Here is an 18,588-nt window from a genome sequence, read left to right on the forward strand (position 1 = left end):
GCATTAGAAAGAACCTTACAGACCATCGGTGAACCTGCCCCTTTGTCCTATAGATGGGAAACCAAGGCTCAAGTGTGGCAGTAATGTCATCAGGCCAAATTGGTGACAAGACGAGGACTCCTGCTTGGGTTTGGGAGAAACAAGAATCCTTGATACCATGAAGAAACAGCTGTAACCTTCATGATTAAGGATAAGTGAAATATCTATTCAAAGACAGTGACGTGAATTGATAGGAACGGCCAAGGCGAGAGCAGGGTGCTTGCTCCCTCATTCGTCAGTCATTCATTCACCAGGCAACTAGTGACCATGGCCCATTCTGCTGCAGTCATTACAAGGAAGAATAAAGATCCTGTAGATGAGACTCAGAGAGTTCTTCGTTTGACCGAGCATATGTCAAGCAGGCAAAAATGAAAGAAAATCAAAACACCCCTGTCGTTTTTTGGCTTCCTGCAATTCATTAGTAGAGTATTCTGAAGAGCATCCCGTGAAGGGTGTTTGGTTTTTGTCTTGTTTTGCTGTGCTTTAATCATCTTGGAAACCATGGAGAGCTCACTTCCTTGAAGGTATTTTTCTTATATCTAACAGCTTTGGGACTTCCCTGGTGATGCAGGGGTTAAGAATCTGCCTGCCAGTGCAGGAGACACGGGTTCGAGCCCTGGTCCAGGAAGATCCGACATGCGGCAGAGCAACTAAGCCTGTGCACCACAACTACTGAGCCTGCGCTCTAGAGCCCGCGAGCCACAACTACTGAGCCTAGGTGTCACAACTACTGAAGCCCACGTGCCTAGAGCCCTTGCCCCGCAACAAGAGAAGCCCCCGCAATGAGAAGCCCACGCACCGCAACAAAGAGTAGCCCCCGCTCGCCGCAACTAGAGAAAGCACGCGTGCAGCAACGAAGACCCAACGCAGCCAAACATAAATAAATAAATAACAGCTTTATTGAGACATAATTCACATACCCCACAATCTACCCATTTAAAATATACGTTTCAATGGTTTTTAGTGTATTCACGGAGTTGCGCAGCCATCACAGCTATCAATTTTAGAACATTTTCATTACCCCAGAAAAAATCTATTCTCTTTAGCCATCACCTCCATTCCGCCTGTCCTCTGCTATAGACAACCGCTAATCTCCTGCTAATCTATTTTCGGTTTCTATGGGTTTGCCTAGCCTGGAGGTTTCAGATGAATGCAGTCATACAGTGTGTGACCTCCTGAAGGTTCATGGTCTCTTTGTAGAAAGACATGAATGTGGGAACAGAAGGTGCTTACTGTCCCCAAAAAAGACACATTCATCCCTTTTTCCCCTCAACTTTGAAAAAGTTTTAAACGCGCAAAATGTCGGAAGAGTTTTACAGCGAGCACTCATTCACCCATCACCTAGATGCTACCATTTTCTTCTACTTGCATATCGCAAACCTACCCATCTCCCCCACGGACCACCATCTTCGTGGTGGGCACTCAAGGAGGCAACTTCCAACCTTGCCATCTTGAGAAGGAAATATATTCAGTTTTGCACAATAAAATGTCAATTAGGAGATTTAAAAGCCAAGAATGTTAGTAAATTGACAGTAGAGGCCCTGAAAGACAAAATTACATTCAAAGGTTGAAGAAGGCTTGGAATAGCTTTCCAAGAGACCATGTGTTAGGGACGTGAGACCCAAGGACTGGCCAGGTTTGGGAATGACAGATTTCTTGAAGGGGCCAGCCGACAGCCTGGCTCAAAGGTCCACAATGGGAGAGCCAGAGAGTAAACCACATGGTTTCAGGAGATGGCAGCCTTTCCCTGCATCTGCTAATTTGGCCATTTTTTTGCGATTCAAGGGTTTAGTTTATTTTGTGTCAATTTTGACTCATGCATTTGAAGGGAAGGCGCTTTTCTTTTTCTCTTGCATAGCAGAAGCTTTTAGAAATGTGACTATACCCAGAGCCCCAGCTTCTCCCAGGAGTAAGAGCCCAGCATCATACACTCAGATGCCCTGGGCTGTGGTCTGGACAGGCAGGAGTAGAAATGGTGCGTGAAGAGAGGGATCAGGACACCAGGGGGTGCTGGGACCACATACCACTCACTCTCTGCCTCCCAGCCCATCCTTGACCTTGGGCTTCAAGTCCTTGGTGCCCACCCAGGAGCCTGGGGAGAAGATGCCCGCTCTTGCCGTCTGATGCCACAAGCCTGTGTGTGTGAGTGGTGTGACTCAAGAAGGGTTGGATGACACTGGGCTGTGTGTGAGTATGTGTGTGTGTGTGTATGTGTGTGTGTGTGTGTGTGTGTGTGTGTTGTAAAGACACATTTAATTTGTATTCCTATGAAGTGAGAAGAAAAGGTCTTGGCAAACAGTTCAGTAGCTCCTGCCAAGAAGTGCACGGTAATTCTTTTTAATGAGAGAACTAGCCTTGATATGAGCCATATTAAGCCTTCTATTGGAACGGGAATTCAAAATGCTCATCTTGGTAATTTACTCATCAGTCACCAATGTTTACCAAATGCCAGTGGATGCCTGGGGAGAAGAGAAAGCAAAGATAAATAAGACATGTCTCCTGGACCTCAAAGAACTCTTGTCCAGTAGCAGAAAACGCACAATTATGACATGTCATTTTTATTGTATGTATACTTGTGATTAGATTGGGCCATATGAAACGGCTGATATTTGATGGGTTTTGACCAATAAAATGGCAACTTTATGATTCAACCTAATATTTATATAGTATTGTACCAGTTTGCTAGGGCTGCTTCTCATTGCAGTGGCTTCTCGTTGCACGCCTAGAGCATGGGCTCTAGGCGTGCAGGCTTCAGTAGTTGTGGCACGTGGGCTCAGTAGTCGTGGCTCGTGGGCTCTAGAGCACAGGTTCAGTAGCTGTGGTGCATGGGCTTAGTTACTCTGTGGCATGTGGATCTTCCCAGACCAGGGCTCAAACCCATGTCCCCTGCATTGGCAGCCAGATTCTTAATCACTGCACTGCACCACCAGGGAAGTCCTATCATGCCTTTTTTTTTTTTTTTTTTTTTTTGGCTGTGTTGGGTCTTTGCTGCTGTGCACGGGCTTTCTCTAGTTGCGGCGAGTAGAAACTACTCTTCGTTGCGGTGCGCAGGCTTCTCGTTGCAGTGGCTTCTCTTGTTGTGGAGCATGGGCTCTAGGCGCACAGGCTTCAGTAGTTGTAGCACGCAGGCTCAGTAGTTGTGGCTCACGGGCTTAGTTGCTCCGTGGCATGTGGGATCTTCCCGGACCAGGGCTCGAACCCGTGTCTCCTGCATTGGCAGGCGGATTCTTAACCACTGTGCCACCAGGGAAGCCCTATCATGCCTTTTAATATCTGCATGGTGTTTCATTATCTGGGTAACTAATCACTTTTGATAGACAGTTACCTGGTATTTCTTTAATTTTTCTACAATGAACAGTGATGGAAGAAACATTCTTGTAGCTAAATAACTCTGCCAAATAAGTTTGAGTAATGCTGTGTTCTGAGGCTCTTTCTCGGATATTCACAGTGTGAATCTACATTTTCAAGTCTCTGAGAAGTCCTGCAAAGGAGGGGAAGCTTTGATTTTATTAACCCAGCATCCCCAAATTTTAGAAGTTGCTCCGTTACTATTTCTTTAGGCTAAATTATTAGCAAAGGAATTTCTAGATCAAAGAATATAGAGAGTTTTAAGGGATTTTCACCTATTTCCTTCTAGGAGTGTTGTTTTAGGAACTGGAGACGTTGGAGACAACCCTTCCTTCTTGGCTAAACTGAGATGTTCTTTTAATCACAATTAGATGAAAAGTTCAAGACACAAAAAGCATATGGATGTTCTTTTTAAACAACCAAGCAATCAAGACAGGTGCAAAGAATTACCTGGGTTCTTTTTGAGTCTTCTGGGAAGTCAGTTTAGAAGAGTTTGATTCATCCAGAAAGCATAAGTTTTCCTTTTCTAGAGTTCAGACAAGAAACATGTAAAATGAGTAAAAATCTCTCGTGTGGACCATCCCAGAGGGTCCTGGGAGATTTTAAATGCTGCCGTGGACCGTTGAGGAATGTCCATTGTAAATACTACTTTTGATATCAAACAACAAGGCTCAAAGTAAATGTTTCGGATGGGCTGACTACTCTTCTTATATTCTGCCTCCATGCAACCGTACTGGCTTATTTATTTATTCAGCAAACACTTGCTAAACTTGCACCACGAGCTGGGCCCTAACTAGGCCCTGAGGACAGCTGTGAACAAGCCTTTGTCCTCTTGTAGAACTTACATTCCAGTGGGGAGACGGGCAGTGAACAAGTAAATCAATACATAGCCACGTTACCAGGCTGACTGCAGGGTACAGCACATGCCAGTGGGAAAGCAAACAGCCTGAAGGGACGGGGAGTCGATGGGAGAGGCCCCTTAGATGGGCTGGGTAGGAAGGAGGTGACATTTGAACTGAGGTCTGAAGAATGATACTGAGCCAGCCAAGCAGAGAGCTGGGGAGAGAATTCCCGGCAGAAACCAGCAGCTAAAAAGCAGGCTGGGAGGGTGGAGGGCTGGGGGCCTCAGGTGTGGGGAGCAGGAATCGTGGATGGTGGGGAGGCAAGAATGAGGAAACAGCTGGCGTCCTCGGGCAGCGGAAGGCTCAGAGGCCCAGGATGTGTTGTCGCCCTTGTCAGAAGCTCTGTGGCTCCGCACACCTGACCGCACCAGGGCCACTTACCCACCGCATACCGCGTGGACCAGGCACACGGCCGTCCTCACACACCCTGCAAATCCTGGGACGTTGACTCCTCGGAATTCCATAGCTTGTCCTCCCGTTTGCCTGGCATTTTGCCCATGCGCTCACCCGTCCTTGACGAAGACCTGCGATGGACCAGACGTGTGACAAGTCACTGGGCTTGGGAAGAGAGGGAGACAGCCGCTGCCCATCATGTGCAGTCACCACCTCATGTGCAAAGGGCAGTGTCCGGCGATGAATGCCCTCGGCAGAGGTCTGCATCAGGGGGCGGGGAGCTTCCCGCCTTGTTCACTGCAGCCTCCCCCGTCCCTAGCAGAGCTCTGGGCTCCTAACATGTCTTCCAAAAATATGCATGGAGCGAACGTAGGACATCAGTGCCCAGGGCTGGGCATGTGTGGCCCAGGGCTCCGTGGTGGGAGATGCCTGCCAGCTCCTTCCCACAGGGGAGCCGGCAGAATCACCTGCTTGGGGGATAACTCAGCTAGACCATGGGCCATGCCAAGGTCAGTGGAAACGCGCTCCAGGCGAGGTCTCTCCGTATGAAGCAAGAACCATGTGGCTTTCCCCACAGCCCAGCCTCCGTAAGAAGCAGTGTCTGCAATCGCTCACCACCTGGACTGCAGTGGAGGGAGGAGGTCTGTCCGCTAAGCCAAGCACCCGCCCGTGAGTACCTCCTCCGTGGCAGCTGGCCAGGCCGTGCTCACCGACCTTCAAGGCATAAAGCCGGGCTCAGCCATCCATCTGTCCCACTGTGGTCTCTGCGGCAGCCTCATTCATCGACTTCTCGAAAGCGCCGATACCTCTGCCCAGCTTGGTCTGAGCTGAGCTCAAAGGCTCAGGGGTTGACCAACGGCCATGGCCTGTCAGTTAATCACCCAATAAAAATAAACTCTGAGAACGAATGCAGGGGGTTTGACTAACTTTCCTGTGCTGGTCTTCTGACATCCTGGTTTGCCCTCCCAATGAGCACGTTTCTTCAAGACAACCCACCATGGGAAACAGCACCTGGCCCAGACACCACCACGCCATCGCCTTTAGTGGACAGAAGCTGAACTTGACCTGCAAGCTGTACAGCCCTGGGCAGAGAGGCCCCAAACCTGGGCCACACGCTGCCGGGGGCTGTATCCATCCCAAACTCTGAAATGCCGAAACTAGTTTATTTTGCTTTTCAGCCTTCTAATAAGTGTTAGTAAAGCTGGGCAATCATGGATGAGGGATGGCCTCACAAGCCACAGGACGCTGAGCTACATGCCTGCAGGGTGAGGAAGAAATCCAGCCTCTGTCCTGGAAATCAGACAAAGAGAAGCTGTTTTGTCTCACGTTGGTCACCCCAGATCTCCCAAAGTGAGCGTCTAGGGTGCTCCGTCCCCGTCTTCACTTGAGTGTTGGCCTCCTGGAAGACCCTTACACACTGGAAACCCTGCCTCCAATCACCACCCAAGGGTCCTAGGCCCAGGCCCACCTTCCACCCTGGCCTGACTCTACCCCAGCAGTTGGGCTTGCGGGACAGAGGCTGGCCCAGGGCCAGCAGGGCCCCCTTTGCTTCCTTGGGGGCATGACAGTGATCCCTGGGGGCGTGAGGGCTGGGCTATGGGTGAACCTTGACTGCAATGCTTACATAATTAGACCTGAGGAACGTGGACCTTCCCTGTGCCCTGGGGACGTTAAGGATGGGCCCATGAGTGGCCACTGAGAACTGGACCCCATCGCACAGCCTAAATATGGCCTGGTGGGATAGGAAAGTGAAAGTCTCCTTTTAAGAAGCCTGATAAGACAGCAGAATCCTGTCATCATATTAGAAACACACAAAAAACAGAAGGGCCTTTGTTTGAGGGCAAAGTGGAGGCTGATGTCGAGAGCGGTGCCTTTAGTTTTCGCTATTTATACATGTTAAGATTTTCCGGGAAGAGATGGCCGCTGCTCTAGAGTTAGGCTCAGCACAAGTTGTTTTCTTCCTGAGGATGTTTTCTGTCCTCTACGGTCCTAGGTGGAGGCGTGTGGGCCTGGAGTAATTTCCTAGGGCACGTCTCAGCGTGGGGTCAGCACCCCCAAAGTCCTGCCTCCACAGCCTTCATCCAGCTCAAGTCCTCCAGTTCGTGATCCTTCAAGAGCAGGGACCACCAGCAGCCCTTATCTAGAGAAGACGGGGAGAGAAAAGGACCACCGAAGATGAACTGATTTAAAGTGGGGACCAAAATCCATCTCAAAACCAAAAAAAGATTTGACTGAGACCTTATTTTGGAACAATAAATGATGAAAATCAATTTGTTTCTTAGTTTGTTTTAACCCCAGCCATAAGCTGTTCTCGGAGTGAACATGTGTGAACCAAGGATTGTTTTGCTTTGACATAGTTTTTCCAACAACACGCATGACAGCACACGCTACACTTCACGCTCTGCTTGGCACGTTTACGAAGAGGTGTCCTTCCAAGCCATGCCAGCGGTTCGTCCCCTTGCCAGAGGGCGTCACCTAATCCTGGGCAAACCACTTGTTTTTATGATGTTAATTTAAATTTCATTGGCTCTGTGTTTTTGTAAATTGGTTTTGGTTTTACAGTTGCACAAGAATGACGTCCATATGTAAGTATTTAAGTCACATCATAATAAAATCAGCCCACGTAGAGCCCTATGATAATTTTTTAAAGGACCTCATGTTAAGTTTTTGAGTTACTTTGGTCTCATCAATTAACCCTACTATAATCTTTTAAATTTTTATTAAGCACCTGTCTGCTAAAAAATGTATGCTTTTTCTGTCCTTATACGTTTGCCAGCAGCCGTGCAAGTACCTCTCACTCAAATTTTTAGCCTCTTTACCCAGAACATGAATTTGCAAATAAATGCTGCAAAACACTCTTTTTTGAGGCCCTGATAAACGCAATCTCCTTTCTCTTCTTCTGTCTGGTGACTGATTTCTCTCTGCTGCTTCCTCATTGTCTGGGGTTTACTTAGTCCAGCATTGCTTTGAGCCTCTTCCTGGAACCCCTCATCTTCTGTGAGATGGACATTATGCTCTGTGCTGGTTGGCATGTATTTGGATGGTTCTAGTCTCTGAGAGGCTGACTCGTAAGTGTGCCGACCAGGGTAAAGAGGGAAGGGATGTTAGAGACCATGACAGACGTGGCCAGAAGTTCATTCATGACATGGTCAGTGGAATATTCACATGATGAGCCATCCTCGCTGGCTTGTTCTTGTTTGCCTTCTTGGACCCAGGAACACAGTGAAAGCCAGATGACTGTTCATGGAATCAGCTAGTAAGTGAACAAACGGTGAATATCCTCCCACGGAGGAAAGCTTACATTTTAGCAAATAGTACCGAATTCCAGGTCATCCTGTTCCCTTCCAAGTGCAGTTTCTAGTGCTTGGGGAAAGCCACCCAGCACGGATATACAGGTGTGGGAAATTTAACCCTGACCCTGACAGTGCACAGAGGAGGAGCCAGGCCTGATCATTAACAGCAAAATTAATAATAATGGGGGCTTCCCTGGTGGCGCAGTGGTTGAGAGTCCGCCTGCCGCTGCAGGGGACTGCGGGTTCGTGCCCCGGTCCGGGAAGATCCCACATGCCGCGGAGCGGCTGGGCCCGTGAGCCATGGCCGCTGAGCCTGCGCATCCGAAGCCTGTGCTCCACACGGGAGAGGCCACAGCAGTGAAAGGCCCGCGTACCGCAAAAAATAATAATAATAATTAATAATAATGATCATTAATCATGAAAAACAATTTGTAGTTGCATTTTTAAAGCATCTGTTTAATATTTTCACCAACAACTGAAGATATCAACTGACGTTCTTGTCTAGAGTTGACAAATGTGTTCTTGGATTTCAGAAATCTGAAGTCTCAGCCTGTTACTGAAAAGAGCCACATATGTAATTACTGTATCAGGGTCCCAGTTTCCCAGATTTTCTGACATTGTTAAATCTGTGACTTTACGCATTGAATCTGTCTTGCTAGATTTCTCCGTATTTCTTTGTGATCATTTTGGCCTGAGTCAATAATGAGGGCACCCTACAAGACATTTATAACCAGGGCTGTGGGGACTTTGCTTCTTTTTTTAATAACTGCTGCATTCACGTAGGTTTCGAAGGCAGGGTGGGAGACTTCATAAATCATCTTCGGAAATAAGCTTGCAGAATGGGGATGAAGCTCAAACTAGAAAGAGCCCGGTCCCAAAGCCATCAGCTTTGTAAGGACACTGGCAGCAAATTATAACAAAGGATTAATGGCCGCAAACAAGAGAGCAGGCGTGACCTTTGCTGGGAGAGGTGAGCAGCAGACCTGCCTTGCCTGGAACAGGTGGTGAGCCGGTATTTGGAGATGACAAGCATGATCCCGGCAAGTAGCTGGTGCCCGGGAAATGTCAGTGCCCCTCTGCTTGGCAGGGAGCGCTCCGTGCACACAGGGCTCACGCACGGAGGAGCAGGTCGGGGGTCGACAGTGTCTTCTGCAGCCTCAGAAGATTCACAGTAATCTTGAGCAAGGTCGGTATCCCGCTGGCTGGGGCCCCGCCCCTTTCTCTCCCACTAGTGAGAGCAGGTGGTGACTAAGAATGACTGTCTTTTAGAACAAATGATTCCCAGACCTCAGTTACCAGTGGTGTCTCCACCATAACTGAGTAGTTTGTCCCCGTGGTTAAGTCTCTGATTTGACTTAGGAGTTGTCAATATGAACCTTCCAACAAAAGAACAGTTTAAGACAATATTATTTGAGACTTTCTAGGGATGAAGATATTAAATTCACACACATGTGCTGTATTATATTAAACCTTTCTCAAGGGTGTATGAAGTTTTATAAACAGAAATAGGATTTTAAAAGAGTATTATATCAGCTTAATAGTTTGGGTATTTTTTTTTTTTAGGAAATGTTACTCTTGTGTAGATTCCAATGCCATGTTCCTGAGTTAACCCCCTAAATAAAACCCATCCACAGGACACAGTCCTAGGGTTTCCTTTCCGAGTTTAATCATTGTGGGTTGAGTGGTAGATCGCAAGCTTTAGTATACCAGAACCACCTGGGGAACTTGGTAAAAGCAGAAAGGCCCCATCATACTCAGCAACCTGGTAACCCTGATACAAGCCAGATGTGGAGAGCTAATGGCATAGAAAAATTACCAACCCTCACAGTCTATTCTCAAGGCAAACAAAAATGCAGACTACGTTCAGGAGACAGAGAATCTGTATTGGAACCACAGCTCTGCCACTTAAAAGCTAGTGGCCCGGTCTGAGCCTTTGTTTCCTCATCTGTAGAATGGGGTAATAGTATCTACCTTCCAGGCTGATGGGGCGATGATATGTAATAACGTACACACATCGTGTGGCACCTCCTCGGTGATCAATGAATGTGTGTTTCCAGTTCTATACAACAGAAAGCAAATACTGAAAAATAGAAAAACATGATGCGTTATGTGAGGGAAACTGCCTTGGCCGCAGTCATCACCAGTGTAATTAAATAACTAATGTAAATTACTAATTAACATCCTCTCTGCCTGCCAGAGTGTAAGTTCCAACAAAACAGGAAATCCACTGCTGCCCCACCCAGCACCACACTCCGGCACCTGGCACACGAGACACCCAGCAAACAGTTATTCAAAATGAGAGAGTAAACAGCATGGTCACTTTAAAAACATGCACGTGTTCATGTGTGTATCTGTACATAGTCTGGCCTCTAGACCAAATTTTAGTAATGCTTATTTCTGGAGGTAGATGAGGGTGCTTTTAATTTTCTTCTTTTTGCTTGTCTATGTTGCCTGAGTTTTCTGCAATAAACACAAAAGACCTAATCTGCGTGTCATCGGGTATACGTGAGAGGGTGGAAGCCAGCCATCACCTCACCTACAGAACATGTTCCCTCATGATTTCTGGTGTCCTCAAGGGTTTGGATATGTGGTCTCTAGAATTAACATGGTTTTAGGAGAACCAGGAATTAAATGATTTCTAAAAAGAAGTAGAATTTCTTTTGCTTTTTTTTTTTCTTTTTCTTTTCTTTTTTTTATGCGGTACGCGGGCCTCTCACCGCCGTGGCCCCCCCTGTTGCGCAGGACAGGCTCCAGACACGCAAGCCCAGCGGCCATGGCTCATGGGCCCAGCCGCTCCGCAGCACGCGGGATCCTCCCAGACCGGGGCACGAACCCGCATTCCCTGCATCGGCAGGCGGACTCTCAACCACTGCGCCACCAGGGAAGCCCAGAAGTAGAATTTCTTTTGATCCACCAGTCTCCTTGTTCTGATCATGGAACATGCAGAGAAGAGCCTGAAACTGCTGTCCCCAGAAAGTCCTGCTGGCAAGGTTGGCCCTTGGCTGATGCCTGGAAGGTTGGATTTCTGGCGGGTTCCCAGCACCCTACCTGGGAGGAGGGCTCACTGTGCCTGAACTCAGGCTTTGTGCCAAAAAATATGGTTTGTGCTGGACTCCTGCTTTCCTTCTGAAAGTCAGCCATTTTGCTCCCTGCCTAGTAGCCTCTTTGAGAGGTCTGTCCATGGGGCACCTCGGGACAAAATTCCTTTAGAATTCTGGGTCACCCAGGATCTGGATCAGTCAAAGCATGTTGAAGAAGGCTTGTTCATTCATTCATTCATTCATTCATCCAACAACTGAGTAGCTACTCAGTGTGTGCCAGGCACTCTTCTAGGTACCAGAGACACAGTCAAATGAGGTAGATGAAAGGCGGGTGGAGAGTTAGGCAAAGCCTTGGGGACATGGTCAGGAGTTTGGATTTTATTCTGTGCCCAGAGGGAAGTTACTGGAGGATTCTGAGCAGGAACTTACATCATATGAGATATACACTGAAAATGGTCAATTTTCAGTTGGCTGCTCTTTGAAGAATTGACTGTAGCAAGTAGAATGGAAGCAAGAACCAGGTGTACTGGAGTGGTCCAAGCAAAAGATAATCCCTAGTGATCTCACCTCCTACTTCCTGTGGCAGAGCAGAGATAATGGACTCACACCAAACGTGCCTTTGTCCACTGAAGGGTGGAAAGTGAGCTCCTTAGGTGTGGTTGTGCATTGCTTGTTGTCACGGTAGGGATCTGGGCAGCTCTTCTGTCCACGTCTGCTGGTTGTGGCATCTCTCCGTCCCTGAGAAGCCCTTCCTGTTAGCAAGACTGCTTCCTTGGCTCTGGCTCCCCAGGAGCGGGAGAGAACGCTGTCCCCCAGATTTCTGCAGACGCTGTGATGGCCTGTGCTGTGTAACTGAGCTGGGATTCTGGAATCCACTGGTCCCTCAGTCTCGTGTATGTTTTGTGAGGAGATTTGAAATATGCCCTTTCCTTTGTACTCAGAGCCATAGCTACATGAGCTATTTCAAAACATTGTATTTCCTTCTGCTGGGAATTCTTTCTAGTTCTGTTTTTAAATAAAATGGTTGATTTGAGTCACCCAAGCAGATATTTCTTCTAACATAGGGGGAATTAAGTGAGGAGCTGATTATACACCTGCTGTTTCCTTTCTTCCCTGTGGTTTTACAGGGTTGTTTGCTTCCTTCAGTAGGAATAGGAAATCACTCTGTATTTCCCCTTTCTTCTTTTCATTTTCCAGGCTCTCATAATCTTTCCCATCCTTACTGACTCCGCTTTGAGAATGAGCTGCGCTTAGGCTCGTATGTTGGTCTAAAAATACCAACCCTCCCTATAATCCATGCCATCACACGGGATATTTCTGATGGTTTCCCCCCATGAGAGCTGGGCCCCTGGCTTGGAAGTCCTTCCAGGTCAATACCAGGCCCGGGCCTCTGGCCTGGGAGCTTCCTTCCCTGCTCTGCCAGGGCCCTGCGGACAGTAAACCCGCTTCCCAGGAGGGAAGCAGGGCAGGACCGTGGTTAGGTGCCCCCCTCCCCGCCTCCCCACTGCTCTGATCTGCTAATCAGCCTGCCCTGTGTCTTTTGACGCTGACACCTGGAAGAGGTCGAGCCTTGGCGAGCACGTGAGCAGCTCCTGTGAAGCTGCATACAGACTGAAATGAGTCTTGTTTTTAATTTGATTTTTCTTCCCCTGTAACAAGCAAAGTTCACATTACAGATAAATTGCCTGGAAATGCCAATTTAATAAGGCATATGCATTTTTCAGGCCCAGAAGCACAGAAAATATCTTGCACGCCAGTATTTTTGCACTAAAGGTTTATTTAAAAGACACCTTTGAAAATGCAGAAACTTACAGAGTGCCTGGCCAGTCGGTCCAAAGGGCTGATTTGACACAAGGGCCCATAGGCCAGGAGGTTGGAAGGGCAGGTCGGTTGATAGGTGTTGAGCTGTTTTCCCCTCTCGGGTAAAAAGCTCCAGGGTTGGGGAGGATCACACCTACTTCCAGGGGCTTCCATGCAGCTCTTAGTTTGGAGGGCGTGGGCATGGTGAAACCCAGCACTGGGCACTTGGGAATTCTCAGTAAATGGAATGACCCCGTCCTCCTCTCTCCGTGGCTGTGGTTCTGAGGAGATACAGGAAGATGGGCATCAAGGAGATCTGCGGCACGGGCAGACCTCCCTAAGGTCTCCGATTGGAAGAGGCACCAAACAAAATACATCAACTAATAGAGGGAAACAAAGGGCCCAGCAAAAATGCAATTATATAGGACAGCGATGGAGACCTGATTATTATTTTTTTTTTTTAAGGGCAGTTATTTCCTTCTGCCTCATTTATTTATTTATTTATGGCTGTGTTGCGTCTTCGTTTCTGTACGAGGGCTTTCTCTAGTTGTGGCAAGCGGGGGCCACTCTTCATCGCGGTGCGCGGGCCTCTCACTATCGCAGCCTCTCTTGTTGCGGAGCACAGGCTCCAGACGCGCAGGCTCAGTAGTTGTGGCGCATGGGCCTAGTTGCTCCGCGGCATGTGGGATCGTCCCAGACCAGGGCTCGAACCCATGTCCCCTGCATTGGCAGGCAGGTTCTCAACCACTGCGCCACCAGGGAAGCCCCCTGACCTGATTTTTGTTTTGGTTTGTTTTTTTTGTTTTTTTGCGGTACACGGGCCTCTCACTGTTGTGGCCTCTCCTGTTGCAGAGCACAGGCTCCAGACGCGCAGGCTCAGCGGCCATGGCTCACGGGCCCAGCCGCTCCGCGGCATGTGGGATCTTCCCGGACCGGGGCACGAACCCGTGTCCCCTGCATCGGCAGCTGGACTCTCAAAAACATTCACTCAGCAACTATCTATTGAGTGTTGTATATGTGCTAAGTAATGTTCTAGGAGCTGGGGTCATGACAGTGAACAGATATCCTTGCTCTTGAGGAACTTACATTTTTAGTGATATCTCTGTTCCATATGTTGATTCATACTCTTCTCTTTTCCTGACGTGTCTGTCCTCTCATCCTCTGACAATATCCCCCCATTCCTTCTGTCTTAGTTCAGATACTGCATCCTCTGTGAGGACCCTGGGGTTGCCCTCCATCAGAGATAATTACTTCTTCCTCCAAGCGTCCATGTGCCTTGCCTGTACCTTCATGACAGTGCTTCTCCTGCCTAGTCTGCATACCAGATACATCCAAGATGTAAAAGCAGAAGGAAAAAAAAAAAAAAAAGCTGGGCTTGGACTCAGGAGACAGGCTGTGAACTCTGCCTCTATGAGAGCTGGGCAGATAAGAGCTCCTTCCTCCCAGGCTTGTCATGAGGAATAAAGGAGGTGCATGTACAAAATATTTAAAACAGAAAAGGCCCAGAGTTAATTAATGGTCGGTCATTACTTTCTGAATGAACAACTGTGCTATAATGATGTTTGTGGATTTGTATTAAGAATTATCTGGCAGCTACCCTGGGAGCTTGTGCCCAGTACTCCTTGAACATTTCTTGAATCTATTTTGAATGTAATCTGACGTCATTTGGGGATTTTTTTTTTTTTCAGGTATTCTGTTTACAAGGACCCAGCAGGCTGGCTGAATATCAACCCCATCAACGGGACTGTTGACACCACTGCTGTGCTGGACCGCGAGTCCCCATTCGTCCATAACAGCGTGTACACTGCCCTCTTCCTGGCAATCGACAGTGGTGAGTAATTTTTTAAATGCCAATAAGTGAATACTTTTCAGTTTTAAATATATTTTTACGTTTCTTCTGATATACCTAAAGGTGTGCTTGGGAAGAATTAAATGTGGGTGGGGGGCAGGGAAAGCAAATGTGTAAACACACGTGAGTCAGTAAAATCCCCAAGTCCTGGAATTCCTGAGTCTTTGTCTAGTTAAGGGTCAGAGCAGTGAGCTCACTGTGCTCCGTCTCAAGTAGGCGCCAAGGCTAGGAAGCCACATTGATGTCCTTCATCTTGGTGTTATGTTGTCATCTACAAGGAGGGTTTTTTTACCTAATGCAAGTTGAAAGGAAGTCCCAGAGGATATCACCGACCCTGACAATTGAATTGTTCCCTCAGCTTTTTTCCTTTTATGATATGCACCATGGAAAGACATCAGGTCCCCTCACCTGGTAGCTTCATAAGCGTGGATCAATTGCTGTTCGTTCAAAAGCTAATAATGCAGTATCCACAACTCAGACTCTGTTCCAGACACTGGGGATACAGTTGTGAACAAACAAAAATCACTGTCCTCGTGCAGCTGACACAGTCACGGAGAACGGAAGGAAATTGAGTAAAATACATACTATTCAGAAAAAAAAGAAAGTATACTATTTATGTATGAAACAGGAAAAAGATAGCAAATGAAAGGTTGCTACAGTTCGAACCAGACAGCCGTGAGAGGCTCATTGAGGAAGTGACATTGAGCAAAAACATGAAGAAAGTGGGGATGGGGCCCCTGAAGCAATGTAAGGGAAGAGCAAGGAGGCTGGGGGCTGGAGCAGAGAGGGCAGTGGTACATGAAGGGTATGGGGATGCAGATCATGTAGGGTCACGTTGGCCTCTGTACAACCCTTGGCTTCTACTTTATGTTGAAATGGGTTACCATAGCCAAGTTCTGAGTACAGTTCAAAGTGCCGTGATCATTCTGCTCTGTTGAGATCAGACATAGGAGACAAGGACAGAAGTAGGGACACCTCTTAGGAGACTGAGGGCAACCTAGGAAAGATGGTGGCTTGGACCGGTAATAGAGTAGGGGATGAGAAGAGATCAGATTCTGGAGATACTCTATATATTTCGGACACAGAGTTAACAGGATTTGCCATTGGCTGAGATGGGGAGAATCAGAGTCGGTTTCTGGGTATGTTAAGCTAAGATGTCTACTGTGTCAATCACACAAGAAGTTTTGCTCTCCCTGTAATTCCTAAAAGTCAGCTGTTCATAGCTGAAGATTCGGTTTTGAGTCCTATATATATATCAAAATGAATATTTTTATAGGGTTCTTTATATGTGCCTTCATTACCCAATAACGGGTGAACTAAGAATTCTCAGAGGCTGGGTACTTACACAAAACCAAGTAGGAGAACACGTGTCCAAGAGGTGAGTGATCAGTGTGGCACCCAGTAGGCAGAGCGGGTTTCACAGTAAAGTCAACCTTTGAGTCTGGCCTTGAAAGACAGGATTTGGATAAATGGCAGGGTCAGGAGGTCAGGGTATCTGAGGGCATAGAGCAGAGGAGTCAAAATTAAAAGGGAGTGTGGCATGGGAGGTAAGAAAAGGAAAGAGAAGGGTTACATCCACTGTGAGTACATATGTAGAAACCTATTTGGATGTATACCGGAAAGTCATATCTTCAAGACATCTCAAAATCTGGGCAAGTCATCTGATAGAGCAGGCCCCCCAAGGATCCCATAAGTTCTTGAGGAGGAAACTGACATGATGAAATAGCACATGGACATTCATCAACAGAGAGCTGGACCAGACACTGTGCTTGGTCCTGGAGACTCAAAGATGAATAATACATTGTCCTTGTGCTCAGTGAGCTAACGAGTTACTTGGCAAGTTAGGCTAGCAAACAGAAGGTGGCAATACACTGTCACAGCTGTCCTACTGGAACTAAGCCCAGAGGAGCCCCTCATCCAGCCTCAGAGGTGGTCACGGGGAGCTTCTTGGTTGAGGGGATCTCTAAACCGAGTGATGAAGGATAGGTTGAGAAAAGGGAAGGCATTCTACTAGAAGCCTGAAAGAAGGTGGTTATGTGAGACACTTAAACATTGGTCGGCATTACTGGAGGCTCCATATTTACAGAGATAAGGTTACTAGGTCTTGTGTGGAATGCCCAGCTCTTATCACAGTGCCTGACTTAGAGCAGGCACTCATGTATATGTGGAAGAGATCATAAAATAGATCATGAAACGCTCCATATGCTATGCCAAGGAGTTTGATTTGGTTATCAAACTCCTCGAGAATAAACGCTGTACTTTAGAAGGATAACCCCTGTGGCGGTGTAGAAAATCAATCAGATCATGATGAGACATGAGGCAAGGAGGCATTAGAAAGCTGTGCAGAAATCAAGGTAAGAGAAGCAGTGGAAGTCGTTTGGGTGGAGTGAGTCTGGAGCTGGGAAACATTGTAAGACATAGCAGGTATCTTAGTTGAAGGGGTCAAGGTATGCCTGTTGGCAACAGAAACAAACTAGAAAGGATGAATCTAGAAAACATTTGGATGGAAAAAACAAGGCTTTGAAAACAACCCATACTCAATATGAAAGAGAGAATGGCAATACGAACATTTCTAGTGAGAAATCTAGTCCATTAATAGAAATGGAACTGGTTTCAAAGGATTGTTCCCATGTTGTCCTTATGGGGTGGATGTTGAGATGATCCCATGAGACACTGCAACGCGGGCCTGAAATAGAGGCCAGGAGGTTTTACTCAGGGAGTCACAATGCAAGAGATTGTCGCCATCAGAACAGATACGTTTTGTGGAAGGAGTAGGTCTAGACAGGAGTGCTAAGGGCATCAACAGTGGAGGACAAAAAGCCAAGAATTTTAAAATGCTTTTCAAACGAAAAGTATCAATTATAGATCAGCTAAAGTAATGATTTCAGAGTTCTCTACTACGTAAAAGTATCTGTACTTGTAGAGAAAATTCTCAGCTAAGAACACATGAAGGAAGTTTGAAACCCAGCAAATAGTTTAGTTACCATTGCCTTATAAAATATTTTATGCAATTATTCATCCAAAAAACTAGAAATGAAATACACTTTAATTTTTGCCGGAAACAGGAGTCTTCTCTCCAGGTGTGACAGGGCAAGCTGCTGATAGCTTCTGAGGCTCAGTTTCTATAATACTTCTACAAAATGAGGAAGATAATTTCTACTTACGAGGTTGTAGTGAGAAAATGAAGTGCTGTGCCCTCTACACTCTCCATCAAAAGCAATATTAAATGTTCAGTAAATGTCAGTCCCACCCCAATGGGGTTATAGACAGGAAAGAATACAGCCGAGAATGGTCCTCAAGAAATAATGCAGTTTGAAATCTATTTCTTATCTAACTCTGTTAATACTAATATCAGACAAGGAAATCCAAATCTGATGTCACAGATGTTTCCAAAGGATAGAAATGTCCCTGAAGATGGAATGATAAATAAAAAACAAGTTCGCATTACTATATAGAATCATCATTAGAGATGATAGTCTTGAATAAGGCCCAAAAGACTTAGCGCAAAGAGAATAAATTTTCAAAGACCTCATAAATCAGAGTAACTTTTGTTTAAAGACTCGTTTTTGTCACTCACTGAAAACGTATCTCTAGATATTGTGGTTAACCAGGAAAAACCAACAGTAAGTGCTGTTAGATCAAAGTTAATAGTACTAATTGATGGCTCAATGTTATACAAAGTAAGCATTTGAGTTTATTAATTTTATAGAAATTCAGTGTATTTGATGGAATGAAAGAATAAGGAATTATTGTCATACAACACGAGGGAAACTAAAGCAAAATAAATTGATTTTCTCCAAGCAAGGAGTCAACTCAGGAATTTATGCCAAAACATTTCAATAAAATATATGGCCATGGGAACTTTATTGTAGGTTGTAGTAGACCAATGTCCCCACTGCAAAAGCTAGAAAAATCTGGATACA

General features: G+C 46.6%; 1 protein-coding gene and 1 long non-coding RNA gene across 3 annotated transcripts in view; one reads left to right on the forward strand and one right to left on the reverse strand.

The window, feature by feature from the left end:
• CDH13 (cadherin 13) overlaps positions 1-18,588 on the forward strand; it is a 1,030,265-nt gene that overhangs the window by 984,576 nt on the left and 27,101 nt on the right. For both annotated transcript variants that reach the window (XM_032613947.1, XM_032613948.1), the window contains exon 11: positions 14,505-14,647. In XM_032613947.1, the coding sequence (XP_032469838.1) occupies positions 14,505-14,647 (143 nt within the window). The remainder of the gene's footprint in view (positions 1-14,504; positions 14,648-18,588) is intronic.
• Positions 955-5,378, reverse strand: LOC116744349. The gene is made up of 4 exons (XR_004347019.1): positions 5,150-5,378; positions 4,671-4,813; positions 3,838-3,913; positions 955-2,498 (listed from the first exon to the last, which is right to left on the reverse strand). It is a non-coding gene; the product is annotated as an uncharacterized LOC116744349 (long non-coding RNA).

This window comes from Phocoena sinus, chromosome 19 (genome assembly GCF_008692025.1).
Source record: "Phocoena sinus isolate mPhoSin1 chromosome 19, mPhoSin1.pri, whole genome shotgun sequence".
In the NCBI taxonomy this organism is placed as follows: domain Eukaryota; kingdom Metazoa; phylum Chordata; class Mammalia; order Artiodactyla; family Phocoenidae; genus Phocoena; species Phocoena sinus.